Genomic DNA, 19,637 nt, shown 5'->3' with positions numbered 1-19,637 from the left:
AGAAAACCACAAGCACATAACCTCATAAGATTTGAACATAATGAAATGTTATTACAATATGAGAAAATATAAGCTAAGCAAAAGGAACCCTTCATGTCAAATAATTGTTCCATTTATTGTATTGAATATTGAATTATTCCAGATTAATCTAAACTAGAAGGCTTTCAGAACACGATGCACTGAACTCATCATTCTACTTAGTTTTTCTTTTTCTCATGACATTTCTTATTCTGTTATGCACAACTGTATTAGGTTGTGGGCTCATGATGTTTTTACCTTATGAGTTGCTCCGTGCTTATTAAACACGGTGTCCTGTTGTTGTGAGAACGTTCCTCTCCAGCAGTCTGCTCTGGACCCAGTGCAGGTTCTCCATCCTCCTCTCAAATATGAAGATCTATGAAGACAAATCTAGATGCAGACAGAGACGCGACACCTCTAGAGATGGACTGAAATAAGGAGGCAGGTGTTGTGAACAGCATTTATTAGAAAACATGGTGTCCAACATGTGCTCTGACTCTGTGGTGAGGAACCTGTGCAGAGTCTGGGAGACGGTCAGACCGGAGAGGAGCCGCAGAGCGAGGACGTGAACTCAGAGGACAGAGGGAAACGAAAAGCCTCACACATACCTTAGATCCAGCTAACTCACTGGCCTACAAAGAGGCACTGAAATCAGTAGACAGACACACACACACACACACACACACACACACACACACACACACACACACACACACACACACACACACACACACACACACACACACACACACACACACACACACACACACACACACACACACACACACACACACACACACACACACACACACACACACACACAGAGGAATGAAATAGTCTTTTCACCCGATCACAGAATGGAACTGAACCGTCCTTTGGTCAGATAAATAAAGAACACAGGGAGTGCTGACTGAGACCGGCTGCAGAGGTGCAACAGAAGGCAAAGTGGTGGTTTGCCATTCGGGGGGAGGGGGGTGAGGGAGGGGGACACATTCTGCCTTCACACTGAAAGCATCGAGTGGCCAGAGGTGCTTCATCTTCAACGCTGTGTGCTTATTGGCTGTTGAAGGCCAATCAGGTGCCTGTGCATCGGAGCCTCTCTTCCAGAGGAACTGTGTCGAGCATCCTACGTGTTGTGGAGGGACTGCACCTTCTACAGTCACATGACATGGTTCCACTCCTAGTTTAGTGTCAGTGTAGTGGTCTTGATGCCGTTGGTGTGACCTCCGCAGCCTCATGCAGAGGGTGAGGGGGTGTCTGAGTCCGGCTCGTAGTGGTAGGTGGCCTGAGTGTAGGTGCCACCGTGGGGTAGACCGTGAAGAGCATCCCGGGCCTGCTGGTTGGGACCGTCGTAGCCTTGCGGTAACTGGGGGCCCTCGGTGTTTTCTGGCCCCAGTCCGAGCACCTGCTGGTGGGGGTCGCTGGCGCTCGGCGGCTGCGGAAGAGTGTCCAGCTCGTCCACCTGTGGCCCCGGAGGCTGCATGACCACCAGCTGGTCCTGGGGGATGTCCGCGGCAGCCGCGGCCAGGTTGGTGCTGGACTTGGACTTGACGCACTGGAAGTCCACGTGGCGGCTCTTCCCTTCCTCCTTCTCCCAGGACATGCGGATGAAGGGACGCTGGACGTAGTTATAGATTACCTCTGGACGACCTCCAGGACGCCGCTTCACCTTCTCTTTGTAGGTCGGGTACCCTGGAGACAACAGACAGAGAGAACCACCACAGCTCTTCACTACAGGAGGAGGAGACAGACAGCTACAGAAGGTGTGTTCACTACAGGAGGAGACAGTGTGACTGTGAACACTGTTGTCAGATAACAGAAGAAACGTACCTTCTATTCCCAGTCGGATCTTCTTCAGTCCTCGGTCCTTCAACACGGACTTGGCCACGTCTCTGTTCTCGATGTACTTGAAGAAGCGGTACAATTTGGTGCTGTAGATGACTGGAGAGGAAAAGAGGAAGTCAACTCATGGATCCTCCACATAAAGAGAGTGTGTACCCTCTGAGCTCTGATCCCCAGGTCTAGAGTCGCCCTACATATGGCGCGGTGTTTTAAAAAGGTCAGTGACGTCCTGAGACGCTGTCGATTCTACAAACGGAGGAGATGGTGCACGAGGAACTTTCAGCGACTGGTGAAGAACATACAGTGGTGTTTCCTAAATGTGGGCCGCCTTCATCAAGATACCTTCTTCAGTGAACAGATGCTAACGTCACCTCTCAAAGGCTCCTTCACTTTTTTACATTTTGTTATGTTGCAGCCTTAAAGTAAATTCCTTTAAACTCATTGTTCCTCATCAGTCTCCATCCAACACGTAGTGGGTTCAAGTCTCAAACAGAAAAGTGAAATGTATGCTTTGGATCATTGTGTGAACAGAAGCTCTGTTTGACCTCTGAACCTCTAAAGTGTCCCCAGCTGCCCCACTACATAATGGATCCATCTCCATGATCCAAGGTGTCCTCTCTGTTTCCTCCAAACAAACCAAAAACTTCTCTTTGGTTTGGTCAGTCCTGTTGTTGCATACGTCAGACGGGTAGGTCTCTGTCCTGTATGACTTTGTTGTTCATATATACACACATACATACATACATACATACATGTTGTATTGTTGTCCTCTGAACAAATAGACCTGTGTCTCTTATTCACTGATGTTTGGGGCTTAAAGGGTGAATTAGGCAGTGTAAAGAGATGGAGTATCTTACTCTGAGAGTACTCCTCTCCCATCTGTGGAGGGTACTCCTCATCCCAGTCCACCACGTCGTCATCGGTCAGCACCACCACGTGACACTCCCTCTCTCCGCTCTCAGCGCTGGCCACCATCAGCGGCAGCACCATCTCCTCCAGGTAACACTCGAACTGATGGCGGGCCCCGTCGTTAGACAGCTCGTGCATCAGGGCACCTGAGGGGGAACCGAGAGGACATTGGTGAGGAGAGAAAGGAGAGAAAGGACAGGATGTAGGACAACGAGGACAGGACATAGGACAGGATGTAGGACAACAAGGACAGGATGTAGAACAGGATGTAGGACGAGGACAGGATGTAGAACAGGATGTAGGACGAGGACAGGATGTAGAACAGGATGTAGGACAACGAGGACAGGACATAGGACAGGATGTAGGACAACGAGGACAGGATGTAGAACAGGATGTAGGACGAGGACAGGATGTAGAACAGGATGTAGGACGAGGACAGGATGTAGAACAGGATGTAGGACAACGAGGACAGGACATAGGACAGGATGTAGGACAACGAGGACAGGATGTAGAACAGGATGTAGGACAACGAGGACGGGACGTAGAGCAGGATGTAGGACGACAAGGACAGGACATAGGACAGGATGTAGGACAACGAGGACAGGATGTAGGACAACGAGGACAGGACGTAGAACAGGATGTAGGACGAGGACAGGATGTAGAACAGGATGTAGGACGAGGACAGGATGTAGAACAGGATGTAGGACAACGAGGACAGGATGTAGAACAGGATGTAGGACAACGAGGACAGGACATAGGACAGGATGTAGGACAACGAGGACAGGATGTAGAACAGGATGTAGGACAACGAGGACAGGACATAGGACAGGATGTAGGACAACGAGGACAGGATGTAGAACAGGATGTAGGACAACGAGGACAGGACGTAGAACAGGATGTAGGACGACAAGGACAGGACATAGGACAGGATGTAGGACAACGAGGACAGGATGTAGAACAGGATGTAGGACAACGAGGACAGGACATAGGACAGGATGTAGGACAACGAGGACAGGATGTAGAACAGGATGTAGGACGACAAGGACAGGACATAGGACAGGATGTAGGACAACGAGGACAGGATGTAGAACAGGATGTAGGACAACGAGGACAGGACGTAGAACAGGATGTAGGACGAGGACAGGATGTAGAACAGGATGTAGGACGAGGACAGGATGTAGGACAACGAGGACAGGATGTAGAACAGGATGTAGGACGAGGACAGGATGTAGAACAGGATGTAGGACGAGGACAGGATGTAGAACAGGATGTAGGACAACGAGGACAGGATGTAGAACAGGATGTAGGACAACGAGGACAGGACATAGGACAGGATGTAGGACAACGAGGACAGGATGTAGAACAGGATGTAGGACAACGAGGACAGGACATAGGACAGGATGTAGGACAACGAGGACAGGATGTAGAACAGGATGTAGGACAACGAGGACAGGACGTAGAACAGGATGTAGGACGACAAGGACAGGACATAGGACAGGATGTAGGACAACGAGGACAGGATGTAGAACAGGATGTAGGACAACGAGGACAGGACGTAGAACAGGATGTAGGACGAGGACAGGATGTAGAACAGGATGTAGGACGAGGACAGGATGTAGAACAGGATGTAGGACGAGGACAGGATGTAGAACAGGATGTAGGACGAGGACAGGATGTAGAACAGGATGTAGGATAACGAGGACAGGATGTAGAACAGGATGTAGGATAACGAGGACAGGATGTAGGACAGGATGTAGGACAACGAGGACAGGATGTAGAACAGGATGTAGGACGAGGACAGGATGTAGAACAGGATGTAGGACGAGGACAGGATGTAGAACAGGATGTAGGACAACGAGGACAGGATGTAGAACAGGATGTAGGACAACGAGGACAGGACATAGGACAGGATGTAGGACAACGAGGACAGGATGTAGAACAGGATGTAGGACAACGAGGACAGGACATAGGACAGGATGTAGGACAACGAGGACAGGATGTAGAACAGGATGTAGGACAACGAGGACAGGACGTAGAACAGGATGTAGGACGAGGACAGGATGTAGAACAGGATGTAGGACGAGGACAGGATGTAGAACAGGATGTAGGACGAGGACAGGACTTAGAACAGGATGTAGGATAACGAGGACAGGATGTAGAACAGGATGTAGGATAACGAGGACAGGATGTAGAACAGGATGTAGGACGAGGACAGGATGTAGAACAGGATGTAGGACGAGGACAGGATGTAGAACAGGATGTAGGATAACGAGGACAGGATGTAGAACAGGATGTAGGATAACGAGGACAGGATGTAGGACAGGATGTAGGACAACGAGGACAGGATGTAGAACAGGATGTAGGATAACGAGGACAGGATGTAGGACAGGATGTAGGACAACGAGGACAGGATGTAGAACAGGATGTAGGACAACGAGGACAGGATGTAGAACAGGATGTAGGACAACGAGGACAGGATGTAGAACAGGATGTAGGACAACGAGGACAGCCAAGTTCAATTTAAGTCTGACAATATTGTACAGCAGTCTTAGACAGAAAATCCATCCCTACTGTTATTACCTCCTTTAACTGTCAGACGTTATGAATATCATGTGGTTACAGAAGAAATACAGAGATGCTGCATCCTGTATTTCTTTCTACTAAGCATTAGCAGGAGTTTAAACGGTGATTTTATCCAGATGATATATTGAAGCTGGCAGCCAACCTCTGCTCATTTACAAACAGACTGAACAGCAGTGGACCGTGTGCAGCACCCGTTCTAGTGTTTCAGATGGAACTAGTTACAGAACACACACGTTGAGTTGTTGCTGTGACTAGGCTCACCTTTCTCTACCTCATAATGTACACTACATTATGTTTTTGAAGCTCAAACAAACAGACTGAAAGTTACTATGACACAAGGTAACTGGGCATGTGTAAAATACGGGACAAATGTGCCAAAAAAGACCAAGAAGAAGAACACTGTAGTAAACATGGATGTAAACAATGCATTTCCTTTTCACTGGCTTTGAAAATGTTTTATGAGTAAAGAAATGCATTCAACATGTTAGTTAGAGCTCAAGTTTCCTGTAAACAGTAATGTGACACATAGTACGTCTTGCTCAGGCAGTACAGCACCAGTTATTACCTAAATATGACCTGTTGCACATAATACGTTTCAATTCAATAACTTCAAATATACAAATAGAAAACATGGTTTATATGTACAGCCTTCATGTGGGTCTATCCAGAGCAGAGACTGATTTAAACTAGACTTAAACCAGAAAAGCCAGAAAAGCCCTTGGTGTTGTTAGAGGAGACCTGCTCGCTGGTTTGTTATGTGGCTGGCTGCATAACAAGCATTACATCTCACAGCTAATCATGACCTACTTAGAGCCAAACACACACACACACACACACACACACACACACAGCAGCCTCCCACACTCACAGAGAGGCACCCACACACACTCACAACACAGATCTCACAAACACTGACCGGTCACTACATGGCCGTTCCATGGAACACTATGTCGTCACAGCTATGTCAAATATGACTGAATAGGATTTAAGCAAACCACACTGATGTAAACAAGCAGGTAGAGGAGCCTGTCTCAATATAGGAATGTTTACCTTTACATTAGCAGCTGCAGTAAATGCTGGAGATAAAGCAACAATGGTGCCTCCTGTATTGTGGACATAATATTGCTCATGTATTCTAAATGAAAAGAAGTTAGCAGACGGTGAACACGACCTGTGACAAAAGCAGCAGTCAGTGTGCAGCTCCACACAGAAACTCCATAGAGTCCAGCGGCAGCTCGACGACGTGCACGCAGAGTTTGGTGTACTCACTGAGGTCTCTGCACTTGATGGTGCTGTAGTTGAAGGAGATGCAGAGGTAGTCACATGCCTCCCTCAGCTCGGGAATGGAGACTCCGTCAGGGCAGCGGATTATCCCCGATTTGTAGTAATCCTGCCATGTTCAGCAGCGCGCACACACACACGGAGGAACGAGCAGAGCGGAGGGTGTTCACGCACACACACAAGCATGGGGGAAAAACAAGACGCCATTATTGATGCTGCTTCAGTCACACGGGCGAGAGAGAGAGAGAGAGAGAGAGAGAGACAGAGACAGGGAGAGAGAGACAGAGACAGGGAGAGAGAGAGACAGAGAGAGACAGAGAGAGAGAGGGATTAGGAAAGGGAGGGATGGAGAGTGAGCTGTGATGAAAGTAACAACCAGCGACGTCACAGGCAAGAGAGAGAGACAGAGAGAGAGACAGAGAGACAGAAGGGGGAGGGGTAGAGAGCAATCAGGTGATGAAAGCATAAACCAACGTCACTTTCCCTCCGGTCTCTGTCTCTGTGTGAGACTCTCTCCATGGCTGCAGCAGATAACATATAATGTTTTCAGGAATATTGTTTGTTGGAGGAATGGTAAATAGTAAATGGACTGTACTTGTTAAGTTCTTTTCTAGTCTCTTGACCATTCAAAGCTCTTTAACACTCATCATTCACCCATTCATACACTGATGACATTACATTACAGTCATTTAGCAGACGCTTTTATCCAAAGCGACTTACAATTCAGATTCTATCACACCGTAGGCACAGCTACGGGAGCAATTTTGGGGTTAAGTGTCTTGCTCAAGGACACATCGACATGCAACCAGTGGAACCGCTAACCCTCTGATTGAAAGACAGCCCTGCTCTCCACTCAGCCACAGTCGCCCCTATGACAGGGGGCTAACATGCAACATCAGGTATCTAACCATTCATACATCGTAGGCACAGATGAGGGGGCAATTTTGGGGTTGTGCGACACATCGATATGGACTAGCAGAGCCGGGGATCGAACCACCGATGACCTGATTATAAGGAGTCAGTTACGAAGATAATACCGAGTCAGTTACAGGAGACGGGATGCTAGAGATGAGGATTGTAGTAAGATGGCAGAGTGAACATGGCTCAACTCATGACCGGTCTCTGTACTGGTCCTGTTGTTCTCCCATGAACAACACCACTTCCTGCCAGAACTAATGTGCATCTCTGTGCACTGGCTGCTTTCACTATTTCACTGAATGGTCCATCGCTAGGTCATGACAGAGTGTTTGGACTACAGATACAATACATGAGCTTAAAAATAGAAGCTTGACCTTGGACAAAACAGTTGAAAACTGTCCCACCAAAAGATGAGCACTTTACAGACATGATGTGATTGAAAGCGCCTGAGCAGCTACTAAATGGCCTTTGTGGTGAGATTGTTTTCTCAAATACTTCAGGTGTCTGAATGTTGAGTTATGTTTTAAGATGAATTCTTAATTCCTCTTCGATACCTCTTATAATTAGGGCTGGCTCAGGTTTATAGTTAGAGCTGGCTCAGGTTTATAATTAGGGCTGGCTCAGGTTTATAGTGAGGGCTGGCTCAGGTTTATAGTTAGAGCTGGCTCAGGTTTATAGTTAGGGCTGGCTCAGGTTTATAGTGAGGGCTGGCTCAGGTTTATAGTTAGAGCTGGCTCAGGTTTATAGTTAGGGCTGGCTCAGGTTTATAGTTAGGGCTGGCTCAGGTTTATAGTTAGAGATGGCTCAGGTTTATAGTTAGAGCTGGCTCAGGTTTATAGTTAGAGCTGGCTCAGGTTTATAGTTAGAGCTGGCTCAGGTTTATAGTTAGAGCTGGCTCAGGTTTATAGTTAGGGCTGGCTCAGGTTTATAGTTAGGGCTGGCTCAGGTTCATAGTTAGGGCTGGCTCAGGTTTATAGTTAGAGCTGGCTCAGGTTTATAGTTAGAGCTGGCTCAGGTTTATAGTTAGAGCTGACTCTGGATTATAGTTAGGGCTGGCTCAGGTTTATAGTTAGGGCTGGCTCAGGTTTATAGTTAGGGCTCAGGTTTATAGTTAGGGCTGGCTCAGGTTTATAGTTAGAGCTGGCTCAGGTTTATAGTTAGAGCTGGCTCAGGTTTATAGTTAGAGCTGGCTCAGGTTTATAGTTAGGGCTGGCTCAGGTTTATAGTTAGGGCTGGCTCAGGTTCATAGTTAGGGCTGGCTCAGGTTTATAGTTAGAGCTGGCTCAGGTTTATAGTTAGAGCTGACTCTGGATTATAGTTAGGGCTGGCTCAGGTTTATAGTTAGGGCTGGCTCAGGTTTATAGTTAGGGCTCAGGTTTATAGTTAGGGCTGGCTCAGGTTTATAGTTAGGGCTGGCTCAGGTTTATAGTTAGAGCTGACTCAGGTTTATAGTTAGGGCTGGCTCAGGTTTATAGTTAGGGCTGGCTCAGGTTTATAGTTAGGGCTGGCTCAGGTTTATAGTTAGAGCTGGCTCAGGTTTATAGTTAGGGCTGGCTCAGGTTTATAGTTAGAGCTGGCTCAGGTTTATAGTTAGGGCTGGCTCAGGTTTATAGTTAGGGCTGGTTCAGGTTTATAGTTAGAGCCGGCTCAGGTTTATAGTTAGGGCTGGTTCAGGTTTATAGTTAGAGCCGGCTCAGGTTTATAGTTAGGGCTGGCTCAGGTTTATAGTTAGGGCTGGTTCAGGTTTATAGTTAGGGCTGGCTCAGGTTTGCCTTGGACCAGCCCCTAGATGAGCTGCTATAGGCCTAGACTGGGGGGGACGGGGGACTTCCTAGGATACACTGAGCTCCTCTCTCCTCTTCTCTCTCTTTCTGTGTGAATTCTTGTCCCATTATTCACATTACTAACTTTGCTTCTTCCTCAGAGTCTTTGTGCTTTCTCTCCTCACAGGTTTCCATGGATTGTGGTTGTATCTGGACCCTGGTCCTGCCTGACACCCACTGCTACTATCAGTATTATTATAATTGGTCACATTTCTATTACTATAACTGCTTTTAGTTTCAATATTATTATTATTATTATTATTATATTATATCCACTGCTGCTGCTATTGTAATTTTTCTATTATTATTGTGTTATTATTAGTGCTATTACTGTTATTACTGTCGTCATTAAAAATTTCTGTCATATGCATTGAATGTGTTGTAACTCTGTTATGATGTTCATTGCGTACACATGACATCTATTGCACTTCTGTTCATCCTGATAGAGGATCCTCCTCTGTTGATCTCCCTAAGGGTTCTTCCTTTTTTTCTCCCTGTTAACGTTTTTGGGGGGTTTTCCTGTTCTGATGTGAGGGTCCTGGGACAGAAGATGTTGTATGTATGAAAAATTGTAAAGCCCTCTGAGGCACATTTGTGATTTTGGGGCGTTAATCGCGATTAGTGCCTTAGCATCGGATACTGATATTAGCACCTATTCCAATGTAGTAGCAGCTAATGTTGCTGTGTGACGCTAGTAAGCTACGCGTTAACGCTAATGTGTCAGCTAGTTCAAAGCTCAAACAAAGTGGATATGAGAAGTAAAGCAGCTTTGTGAGGAGAAATGTCCCAGAGAGGCTGCAGAGTGGAGCAGCATAGAAGAACAGCTGGTTAAATGTGAGCATTACACACAGCCATTAGCATGAACTCATCACATGCACATGTAAACCAGCACAGTGATGTCTCAGTCATCATATTTAAACATCAGAAGGTTGATCGGTGATTCATTTGTCAATCGGCTGCACAATTTTGAATGAAATGGAAAATGTAATGAGCATAGCCTGGGACAGTCTAAAGATCGGGACAGAGAGGAAAAAAGTGTTTTATACTAAAAAAAGATATGAATAATTTTGATGAGTCTCACTTTAACTCACTGCGTAGTCCACGATGGACTTTGCACATACTCTCATCAGACACACTACCTTACCTCACATCTCTCCATCGTTTCTAAGAATAAAAAGCTATTTTGGGAAGCTTTGTGTTCTTTCTATTAACATGGTTCTGGGATAACTATATTTTTCTTCTTTATATTCTGAGAAAAACACATCAGATACAACTGATTCCCAACAGGACAGAAGAAATACATCTAATTTTCAAACTTGGAAGTCTAATGATATAACTGAAGAGAAAAAATAAATAAATAATTATTTTTGAATGCACGTGATGCCAAAAGTGTTCTTGGTAAATTCTGGCCCAGATCTTAAAAGCCCAGACGGTGATTAACACACGAGGCAAAGCCCCTCCCCCGTCAGTACAAGCAGTACTGATGGAGCAGTGGGGCGGAGGGGTAGAGAGGAAGAGAGGGAACAAGAACAGAGAAATAGAGGTGCTAGTTAGTGAGATACATCTTGTGGAGCGAGATGGGTGGGAGAACTAGAAGGTGCATAAAACATGGAGAGATGCAGTCTCAGGAGGGTTCTGAACTCACTGGGAACAAGAGGAAGGAAAATAGAATGGGGAAGAAATGTAGAAAAAGCATCCAGTGTCCATAGAAAGAGTGTATAGAGCTGTTCCGATGAACAACTGAACTTACCAGAATGGCTCTGAAGACGGTGGAGCTGATGCCGTCGGCCACCTCAAACTCCCCTTTCTCATTGGGTCGTGTAAAGTTGTTGTCCCGCCCAGAACCGAACATCCTAAAGCAAACAACAGACAGGTGTTTCTTCAGCCTGTGGTCACAGGTGATAGAACAGATCCAAAGGACGGTGATTGGTCATGTAATTGTATTGCTGCTGCTTGTTTTATGTTCCAACATGTTATGCACATTAAAGACGTTGAAGACATTCAAATTGTGGCTTTCATACTTCCGACGTAATAACAATCTAAATGGATGTAATCCTGATAATATAAGCTCACCTGCTTTATGGTTTAGCCATCATAGAAAGGTGCTTTGTGACTTTTTAAGCATCAACTAATTGTTACTTAAACAGTAAAGAGTATAAAGAGATACCATGTGCTGTTTTATTGTAAAGTGTGTTTGGTCACCTCGGTGTGACTAAAACAAGCTCTCCACCATTAATGAGACAACTGGCAGCCTCAGAATGGCATTATAGAGTGTGAGCCACAGGTGAAGCTAAACCAGCCAACTGGAATGCTACGGGACACGAGGAGAGGATGAAAGAGGAGGAGGAGGAGGCTGTTCTTCCTCAATACAGGAATACAAGACCGCTTTTATTCTGGGAATAGAACTTAGTGGATGGAGCAAAAGCAAACTCACCGTTCACTCATCGGAGACTGTTTACCATTTTATTCTTCAAATACTTGTATGCATTCTATATCATCCGTAGTGAAATCATTGTCTCAGACATTACCTGCCCAGCATGGTGTTTGGTTGAGCTGTGAAGATGGCAGGGTCCACCACAAATCTGGTATTGTCCACGATGAGCGTAATTCTCTCTCCCAGCCTCAGCCCACTGCGATGCCCCTCTTTACTGCTGAGGTCATACACATAGATCACATCGCACGGTCCGGGGCCCGGCGTCTTCGAGTGGTGGTCTGCTCCAGGAGGACCCAGGGGCCGAGGAATGTGTCCCCCGATCAGGGCCCCACCAAAGTGAGAATAGGGAATAGAAACCCTGGGAGGACGAGGACTGGAGGACCTGGAGGACGAGCCTCCATCGCCACGTTCGCGGTCTGTGGGAGAGAAGAGGACACATGAACACCAGTGGAGCGTCCAGTCAAACACACACATGGAAGCTGTGTCATTTAGACAATAACATGTCTTCTTTCTTTTCTCCTCACCGTGCTGGCGAGTGGGAGAAGTGACATTCCTGATGCAGGGCGTCAGCTGGCTCTCCCCTCTCTCGTGGGAGGAGTCACGTGAGCGGTCGCTGGAGCGCCTCTGTTGATCCCGGTAATGTTCGGCTCCTCCTCTTTCTCTGGCCCCGCCTCCGGCAGCACCGCCTCCGGCAGCACCTGCACCGTACAGACTCATGGTGCCAACCTGCTGCTGCTGGTCCAGTACTGACAAACCACACTGCCGCTCACTGATAGAGAGATGACAGCACACAGATGAAGTGTTATGAACATGAACTTAAAGTCAGGCTACACTGCTTTATGCTGAATATTGTGGCCGATGCTTGGTTCAAATTGTTCTACTGTACTACAGCAAAGAGATCTGGTGCAGAGTGTTTTAAGGATAGAAGATGACCCAGAGGTACGTAACAACCACTCATTATTTTATGATTTTACTTTTCCACTACTCACAGGTTTCCCCGTTGGTCCCACCAGACCGCTCGACCGTCCACACGCTCGCTAGTCGAGGTGACTCTTGAGACTTTTAGGGTCGTATATGCTGATGTTTGGAGCCCTGGGACTATTTTTGACACAATTTGTTTTATGAAGTTACTGTTGCTGATGTTGATGTTATGGTGGACATGGAAGAGAATTATGAATAGTCCAAACTGCCATAAAAGTTTGATAGGGTCACAACTTCCAGTCCAAGTGGGATGACACTGCTGATCCTACAGAAACCAAAGCACTAATGCATGAGTTCATGCAACAATGAGAGAGATTAGAACCTCTCTAGGCACACGCATTCAAGGATCTATTATTGTCATTATACAATGGAGGACTGGACAATGAAGTGTAGAGCACGCTCACACACAGAGCTGTGCAGAATGGCTCAGGGCAAAGGGTTTGCTTTTAGAGTGCAGAGCCTGTGAAAAGTCTGCAGTCCACTCATGTGAACCCTCACAGGGGCCGAGTGCTGCAGAGACGGAAACCACCAACCTCAGCCTGCAGTGAATTCTGATAAATGACTCTATGTAGTTGTGTTGATGAATGTCTGTGACAGTGTAGCTATCTGATCAACAGTGTTGAGCTTCTAAGCCAGAAACACATCCAGGTCCCTGAAGAGAGCTGCTGTGAAATATGATGATGACCCTCTGCTGTAGCCCACCATGAACCAGAGAGCAGGGAAGGCAGATCATCTCAAAGAGTGAAGCCCTGACCGGCAACTCACTGAGGCACATAGGCATGGAGGTTTTATACCGCATGTTACACCAAATAGATCGTGCATGTCATCAGTTCCTGAAGTGAGCTGTTCATTATTGAATCAACTTTAGTGTTTTGTTCCAATGCACCATGGCCAGTGGGCTGCTGCTAGAGACGCCTGAACATCTGGATCTGACTGAGCGGCTGATTGGACGGGTAGACTGAGACATAGCACAACATTTCAACGTTGACCTCGGTTGCCCTTGACCTTTCAAAACTCAACCAATGAGATTATTTCCATAATGTTGACGGACACTTTTAATAACCATCTAAAAAACAGGCAGGTTTAGTGAACGTAACATTACATTGATGCTGCACAGCTGACCTTGCCGCTCGTTGAGCAGCTGGTTACAGCGGTCTCCCTCAGTACCGGACCATTGTGTTTTAAATGTGTGTTTCCACTGGTCACTTAGAGACAACAACAGGTTGACCTTTAGCTTTTGAACATTTCAGAAATCTGAGTATTTACAATATCTCAGCTTCACAGCACAGCAGCAGACTGTCCTTGAAGACAAGGGTCACCATAGCAGCTGAGGAAAGGAAGACATGTGTGTGTGTGTGTGTGTGTGTGTGTGTGTGCGCACACACACACACACACACACACACACGTCTTCCCTCAGCCTATATAACAGACACTACCTATCAGTGAAAACGTGAAACAACAGCAAGGTTTTTAAGAGAAAGGCTCAGAACAGTATTATTCATTATACCACAGGTATTGCGTTTTACTGAAGAGAACATTGACACAAAGAAGTAATCTGGCTGAGAGGAGACTGATTGTAATATGCATGTATTTACCCTAGTGCCTCACAAGGGCATAAATCCATCTTTTATCTCAAATGGGATTTAAATGGCTGGCAGAAATGTCATCATAAACACAGAAGTGGGTCTTCCAGCCAAACAGAGCAGCAGGGCAGAGGAACAAAGGAACTGAGGAGGCAGCATTTCACTCAGGGCAGGCAGCTCATCTTTCACATTTACAGCAGACACGATCCCACACAGCCAGAGAGAACAAGAGGGGGGTAATATTTCAATTGTCCAATTTCCTGTTACACCCCCCCCCCACACACACACACACACACACACACACACACACACACACACCAATTTCCATCTTTTTCTGCTGAGGTCAGTGTCCTGAGGTGCTTACAGAAACTCCGGGTGCACGTTCAAGGTGTGAGATACAAGTGACGTGCACCAACACGTTTAAGACACAATAAGTCGGATAAAGATGCAAGGCGTCCTGGCAGTCTATTAAAAGCATGAAGTGAGAGCCCCGAGGGCTGAGGGTCCCATCTATTATTTAGGGGCTTCTGACACCAACACACTGACGGGCAACGGCAGAGGAGCTGCTCTGCTGCAGTCTGTGTGGACACCCGTTCAAACAATGCTCAACACTGGATATGAAATATTACACATATGAAGATCATCCTGTCTTTGTTTACATCTTAAGGAATAGCGTGGGGATCGTTGCCATTAAATATCATGAGATCACTAAGCCGATTCTCTAATGAGTACCAGAGTCAGGCGAGTCCCATCCAGGACCACACGGTCAGCGGGTTTTTTTCTAGGTCACTATAATAATAATCGGCGCTAAAATCACAATGACGGAGCTAAAAGCTCGCGGTCACCTACCGGTTGGTATCGGAGGGCCAAGTGAAGACAAAGCAGCAGGGGATGAGCTGCGGGATGACCGCGGCACAGAAGCCCCGCGAGCCGAAGAACAAAGCGGGCTCTCCGGCAGCTTCAGCATCCTCGCTCATTACTTTCCAACTTCACCAGCATCGTTTCACACACGCAAACCGGGATTTTAACTCGCTGCTAAAAATCAACCGCTGCGACCGAGAGCGTTCAATGTGTCCGCGCACCGGCTCGTCGTTCAGAGTCACCGGAGGGACCTGGAACTGTGAATGGCCGCGTGCTCCACTGAATCACAGCGATGCTGCCTTCACGTGCTCCCTGTAAGCTCCCACTTCTGAGCTCTCCGTTCGCTAGTGATGCAATTCACTAACGTTTGTCGTTATTTACAGCAAAACACATCCTACTTATATCACCAACAGCGGGATTTATTTAGAGAGGTGTCTCACAAAAAATAATAATAATAATAAACGAAACAAATGTTGTGAAAAAATTATCAAAAATATTCTAAACGCCTCTTCATATTCCACACAGTGGGAGAACATGTTTTGGAAAAGGAAAGTGCATTAGGTAGAGCAACCGCAACATATAGCATTGGTTATGTAAGAGATACAAATATTTATTTTACATTTGTCTTACATCCAGATTAACAGAAGGCTACCAGTAATCACAGATGTATTAAAGTAGACTAAAGTAAGATCACTGACTTCACAAATGTTCCACCTAGATCTTCTCTGATCCTTCAGCATCAATATTGCAAGTACAACATGTAATATGCCATCAACATGTCATATTACATAACGATCTCTCAGTTATGTTATTAAGTGTTTTAGTTATTATCAAGAGTCAACATAGCAGTAGATGCTGAGATAATTACATTACAGTCATTTTTTAGCAGACGCTTTTATCCAAAGCGACTTGCAATTCAGATTCTATCACATACACCGTATGTCACGATTTGTTTTGATTTAGTTATTTACTCTGTTTAATTGAAATGTTCCTTGCCTTGTTGTCTTGCACTTTATTTCCTGCCTTTGTCTGTCTTCCCCCTGTGATGGTCTGCCCGTCCCCTAATTAGACACTGCTGCGTTCAATCACCTGCACCTCCTCAGTGTGCTTCACTTCACGTTCTGCCCCCGTCTGTTCCTCCCGTCATTGTCTGCCCCGCCCTTAATTGTAACCTGCTGTGTCTAATCACCTGCAGCTTCCCTGTGTATTTGAACCCTGCGTGTCCCTTGGCTCAGGGTTCGTTGGTCTTTGGTGTAACCTGGTCCGTCTGTCGTCTGCCTGCCATTTCCTCCCGGTACGTTTCGTGTCTACTCCCCTTTGCCGTGTTCCCTGTTTATTTGGATGTTTTATTTTCATGGACTTGTGATTCACACATTTTTGTGTTGAATACTTTTTTGTTACAATTAAACCCACAATAATCCAACCTTCTGTTTCCCGTGTCTCCCTACATTTGGGTCCAGCCCTTAATTTTCTGCAAAAATCTTACACCGTAGGCACAGCTACGGGGGCAATTTTGGAGTCAAGTGTCAAGGACACATCGACATGCGACTAGCAGAGCCGGGGATCAAACCATCGATGCTCTGATTGAAGGACGGCCCTGCTCTCCACTTAGCCACAGTCGCCCATATAATGTCTGCATCTCCCAGATGAACTGAACACTGTGAGAACAGCTTCCTGACTGAGGAGGTACAAAAAGACCAGGATCTCTGCCCACGAATGTGATCCAGGTCAGACGTGAGCAGGTCTTTCAAAAGGATAAAATTACAAATGTTCTACCGCTCACTACATCAAGCTGAAAGATCTGGGACTAAACGCCACCTTCTGTGACTGGATCCTGAGCTTCCTGAAGGGCAGACCTCAGGCTGTGTGGTTAGACACCACCACATCCTCCAGCCTGACTCTCAAGACCAGGGCCCCTCAGCCCTCTCCTGTACTCTGTTCACTTATGACTGCATGGCCCCCCACGACACCATCATGAAGTCTGCTGACGGCACGATCTTCATCGGCGGTGATGAGACGACCTCCAGAGAGGAGGTCAGAGTCCTGACATCTTGGTGCCAGGAGAACAACCTCCATCTCAACATCAGCAAAGGAGCTGATTATGGACAACAGGAAGTGACAGAAGTGCTGTCCGGCAGACCGTCGGCAGCATCCGGTCCTGCACCACCAGGAACAGCTTCATCCCACAGGCCACTTTTGACCTCTAGTTCATCCCTTTGACATTTTCACTCTGCGGTTATTGACTTTTACAACCTGTTTACATGTATTAACTTATAATTACCTTTACTAAATCCCTATTTACATTCAGTTTATTCAATTTGCAATAACTTGCAATAAGATTTTAACTTCTGCACTACTTCGTCATTTTTTTACTTGCATGATTTTCTTATATTGAATTAGCATTGTTGGAGAACAAGATTTAAGATTTTCATCGCCATAAACTGCTACTCTGCAAATGTCCTACATATGGAAAATTACTTGATTCGGACCGTATTTCACCCTTTTGGCTCCAGGGTAGCCCACACTTTTACACTAAATACTACATGAAACTCTTCCAGGCTTGGACATAAGAGGCACATTGTCATCATTCCCAAATAACACTGCATTCAGAATTATTTCATGTACAGTAAAAAAATCTGAACAAATGCCATAACCTCACTTGTTAATAACTCTTCAGGGTTTTTTTTGTCTCTTTTGCCAGGTCACTCTTAATCCCTCTACATGGGATGATCCAGATCGAGCCATCAACCGGTCACCTCCAGCTCTACCATACTTTTATCTTAGAGTAATAACAGATGATGCACAGTGTGGGATTAACCGTCGGAACATCTGTCTGTGCGACAACACCAGTCCATCCACTGACAACCAGAGGGCGGTGCTGTTTGAGCGACTCGAACAATATGGGAATGATAGTCACGGCATGGACACGTCTCATTTATATAGTGCTTTGTAAAATGAATGCATGTGCAGACAACGTTACAAGTAGACTCGTGTTCAAAGAGCGTGTTCTCGGCATGGTGTTACGTTAACTTCATAAAGCCCAGCGAGACCGATTCAGACATGTAACGCTAGCGCGAGGAGGTTCTGTTTCTCGATGGTTCCTCGTGCTAGACCAACTCTGGTCATATTGTCTGGAGGCAGGTTACAGTCCAGCAGCACTAACGTTACCGTGTAGTCCTCACGTTACATATCTCAGTAGTAATGTTGAACAGATGAAGGAAATACACGGACACACATTTTCTGTCTTGAACATCAATTCTCAATTGCGATATTCTGATGGCGTTTGCCTACCGAATAAAACTCAATGCCGTTCTTGCGTTTAATGTGATTTGTATGTTTAATGTTGTATGAAGCAATGAGTCGCTCAACAAACAACGTTAACGCGGCTCAGAGGATTTGAGACTTTTTGGTCCGCCTGGTAACTGGATAGGTGAAGCTAACGTTAGCCAGTCCGGCTCCACGAATAACACTTTAAACAACTCTTCTTTACCTCCTCCGTTACATGCTGAGTGATGTTTAGTCCAGGAGCTGCGACAGTCCGCTGTGCGACCGCTTCAATACGTGTAGGACAACAGACCCGTACTCCTGGAAGCCACACAACTTCATGAGCTGGCGTTAGTTACCGCTACACCTGGCTGTGGACCGCTTGTTTTGATTTGGGAAAGCGGAGTTCGCGTGAATCATATCGCGAGATTATCGCACATTCTTAGGGACAACCCTCCCCGCGTGCACACCATAAACAGGACATACAGAATAATCTATTTTAGTATAACTGTAGAGAACAGCCAGCCCACATTTCTGAATGCACAAATAACCAATTCAAACATTATTAAGAGCAATTTAAATCTTTTTTTTTGTATTTTCATTTTACACACGCCTAACACATACATATAATAAAATAAAAATGTACAAAATGTTGTTGGTCCAACTCTTTATCGCCTTCAGTTTGATGAAGTAAGTCGCTTTACGAGTGGTTTACACCACCACCTGTTAAATAAAAGTGCATATACACAACGGGGAAGCTTGCCTTTAGCAGTTTCATAAATAACAATTTGATAAATAAAAAGCAAGTAAATAATATAGATAATGTAAAATAAATAAAATAAAAGTACATCCTAATAAACTAGTTTTAAACAAAAATAAATGAAATGGACAAAAACAGAAAGTGGCCTAAAATGCTGTGAGAGGGTGTTGGAAATGTTGCTGCGAACGTCGAAGATGACATAAAATCAACCAAAATCAGGACTTTGACTTGAGGAGATTTTCCAATAAGGTCAAAGCCAACTGGATCTCCTCTGGTGTCATGTCGCTCAGGTCAGGCAGCTCTTCGGGGCGCAGTCTCCTCCTCGTTCGGCCGGCCTCCCCGATACTCCCCCATGTCGGCCCGGTGTGGGCGCCCTGGAG

General features: G+C 45.9%; 1 protein-coding gene across 1 annotated transcript; it reads right to left on the bottom strand.

Moving 5' to 3' along the window:
* Positions 1–852: 852 nt before the first annotated feature.
* LOC306698410 (BTB/POZ domain-containing protein 10-like) lies at positions 853–15,349 on the bottom strand (the record flags this gene model as incomplete). Its single annotated transcript, XM_079162703.1, has 8 exons — positions 853–1,710; positions 1,849–1,959; positions 2,718–2,915; positions 6,622–6,742; positions 11,125–11,227; positions 11,903–12,224; positions 12,333–12,577; positions 15,222–15,349. The coding sequence occupies 8 exons, from the start codon at positions 15,347–15,349 to the stop codon at positions 1,253–1,255; spliced, it is 1,686 nt and encodes a 561-aa protein (XP_079018829.1). The 3' UTR covers positions 853–1,252.
* Positions 15,350–19,637: the final 4,288 nt, after the last annotated feature.

The sequence above is a fragment of the Pholis gunnellus genome, assembly GCF_910591455.1.
Source record: "Pholis gunnellus genome assembly, chromosome: 7".
In the NCBI taxonomy this organism is placed as follows: domain Eukaryota; kingdom Metazoa; phylum Chordata; class Actinopteri; order Perciformes; family Pholidae; genus Pholis; species Pholis gunnellus.
Note: the sequence above shows the minus strand (reverse complement) of the source record. Positions and strands in the feature narration are given on the sequence as shown.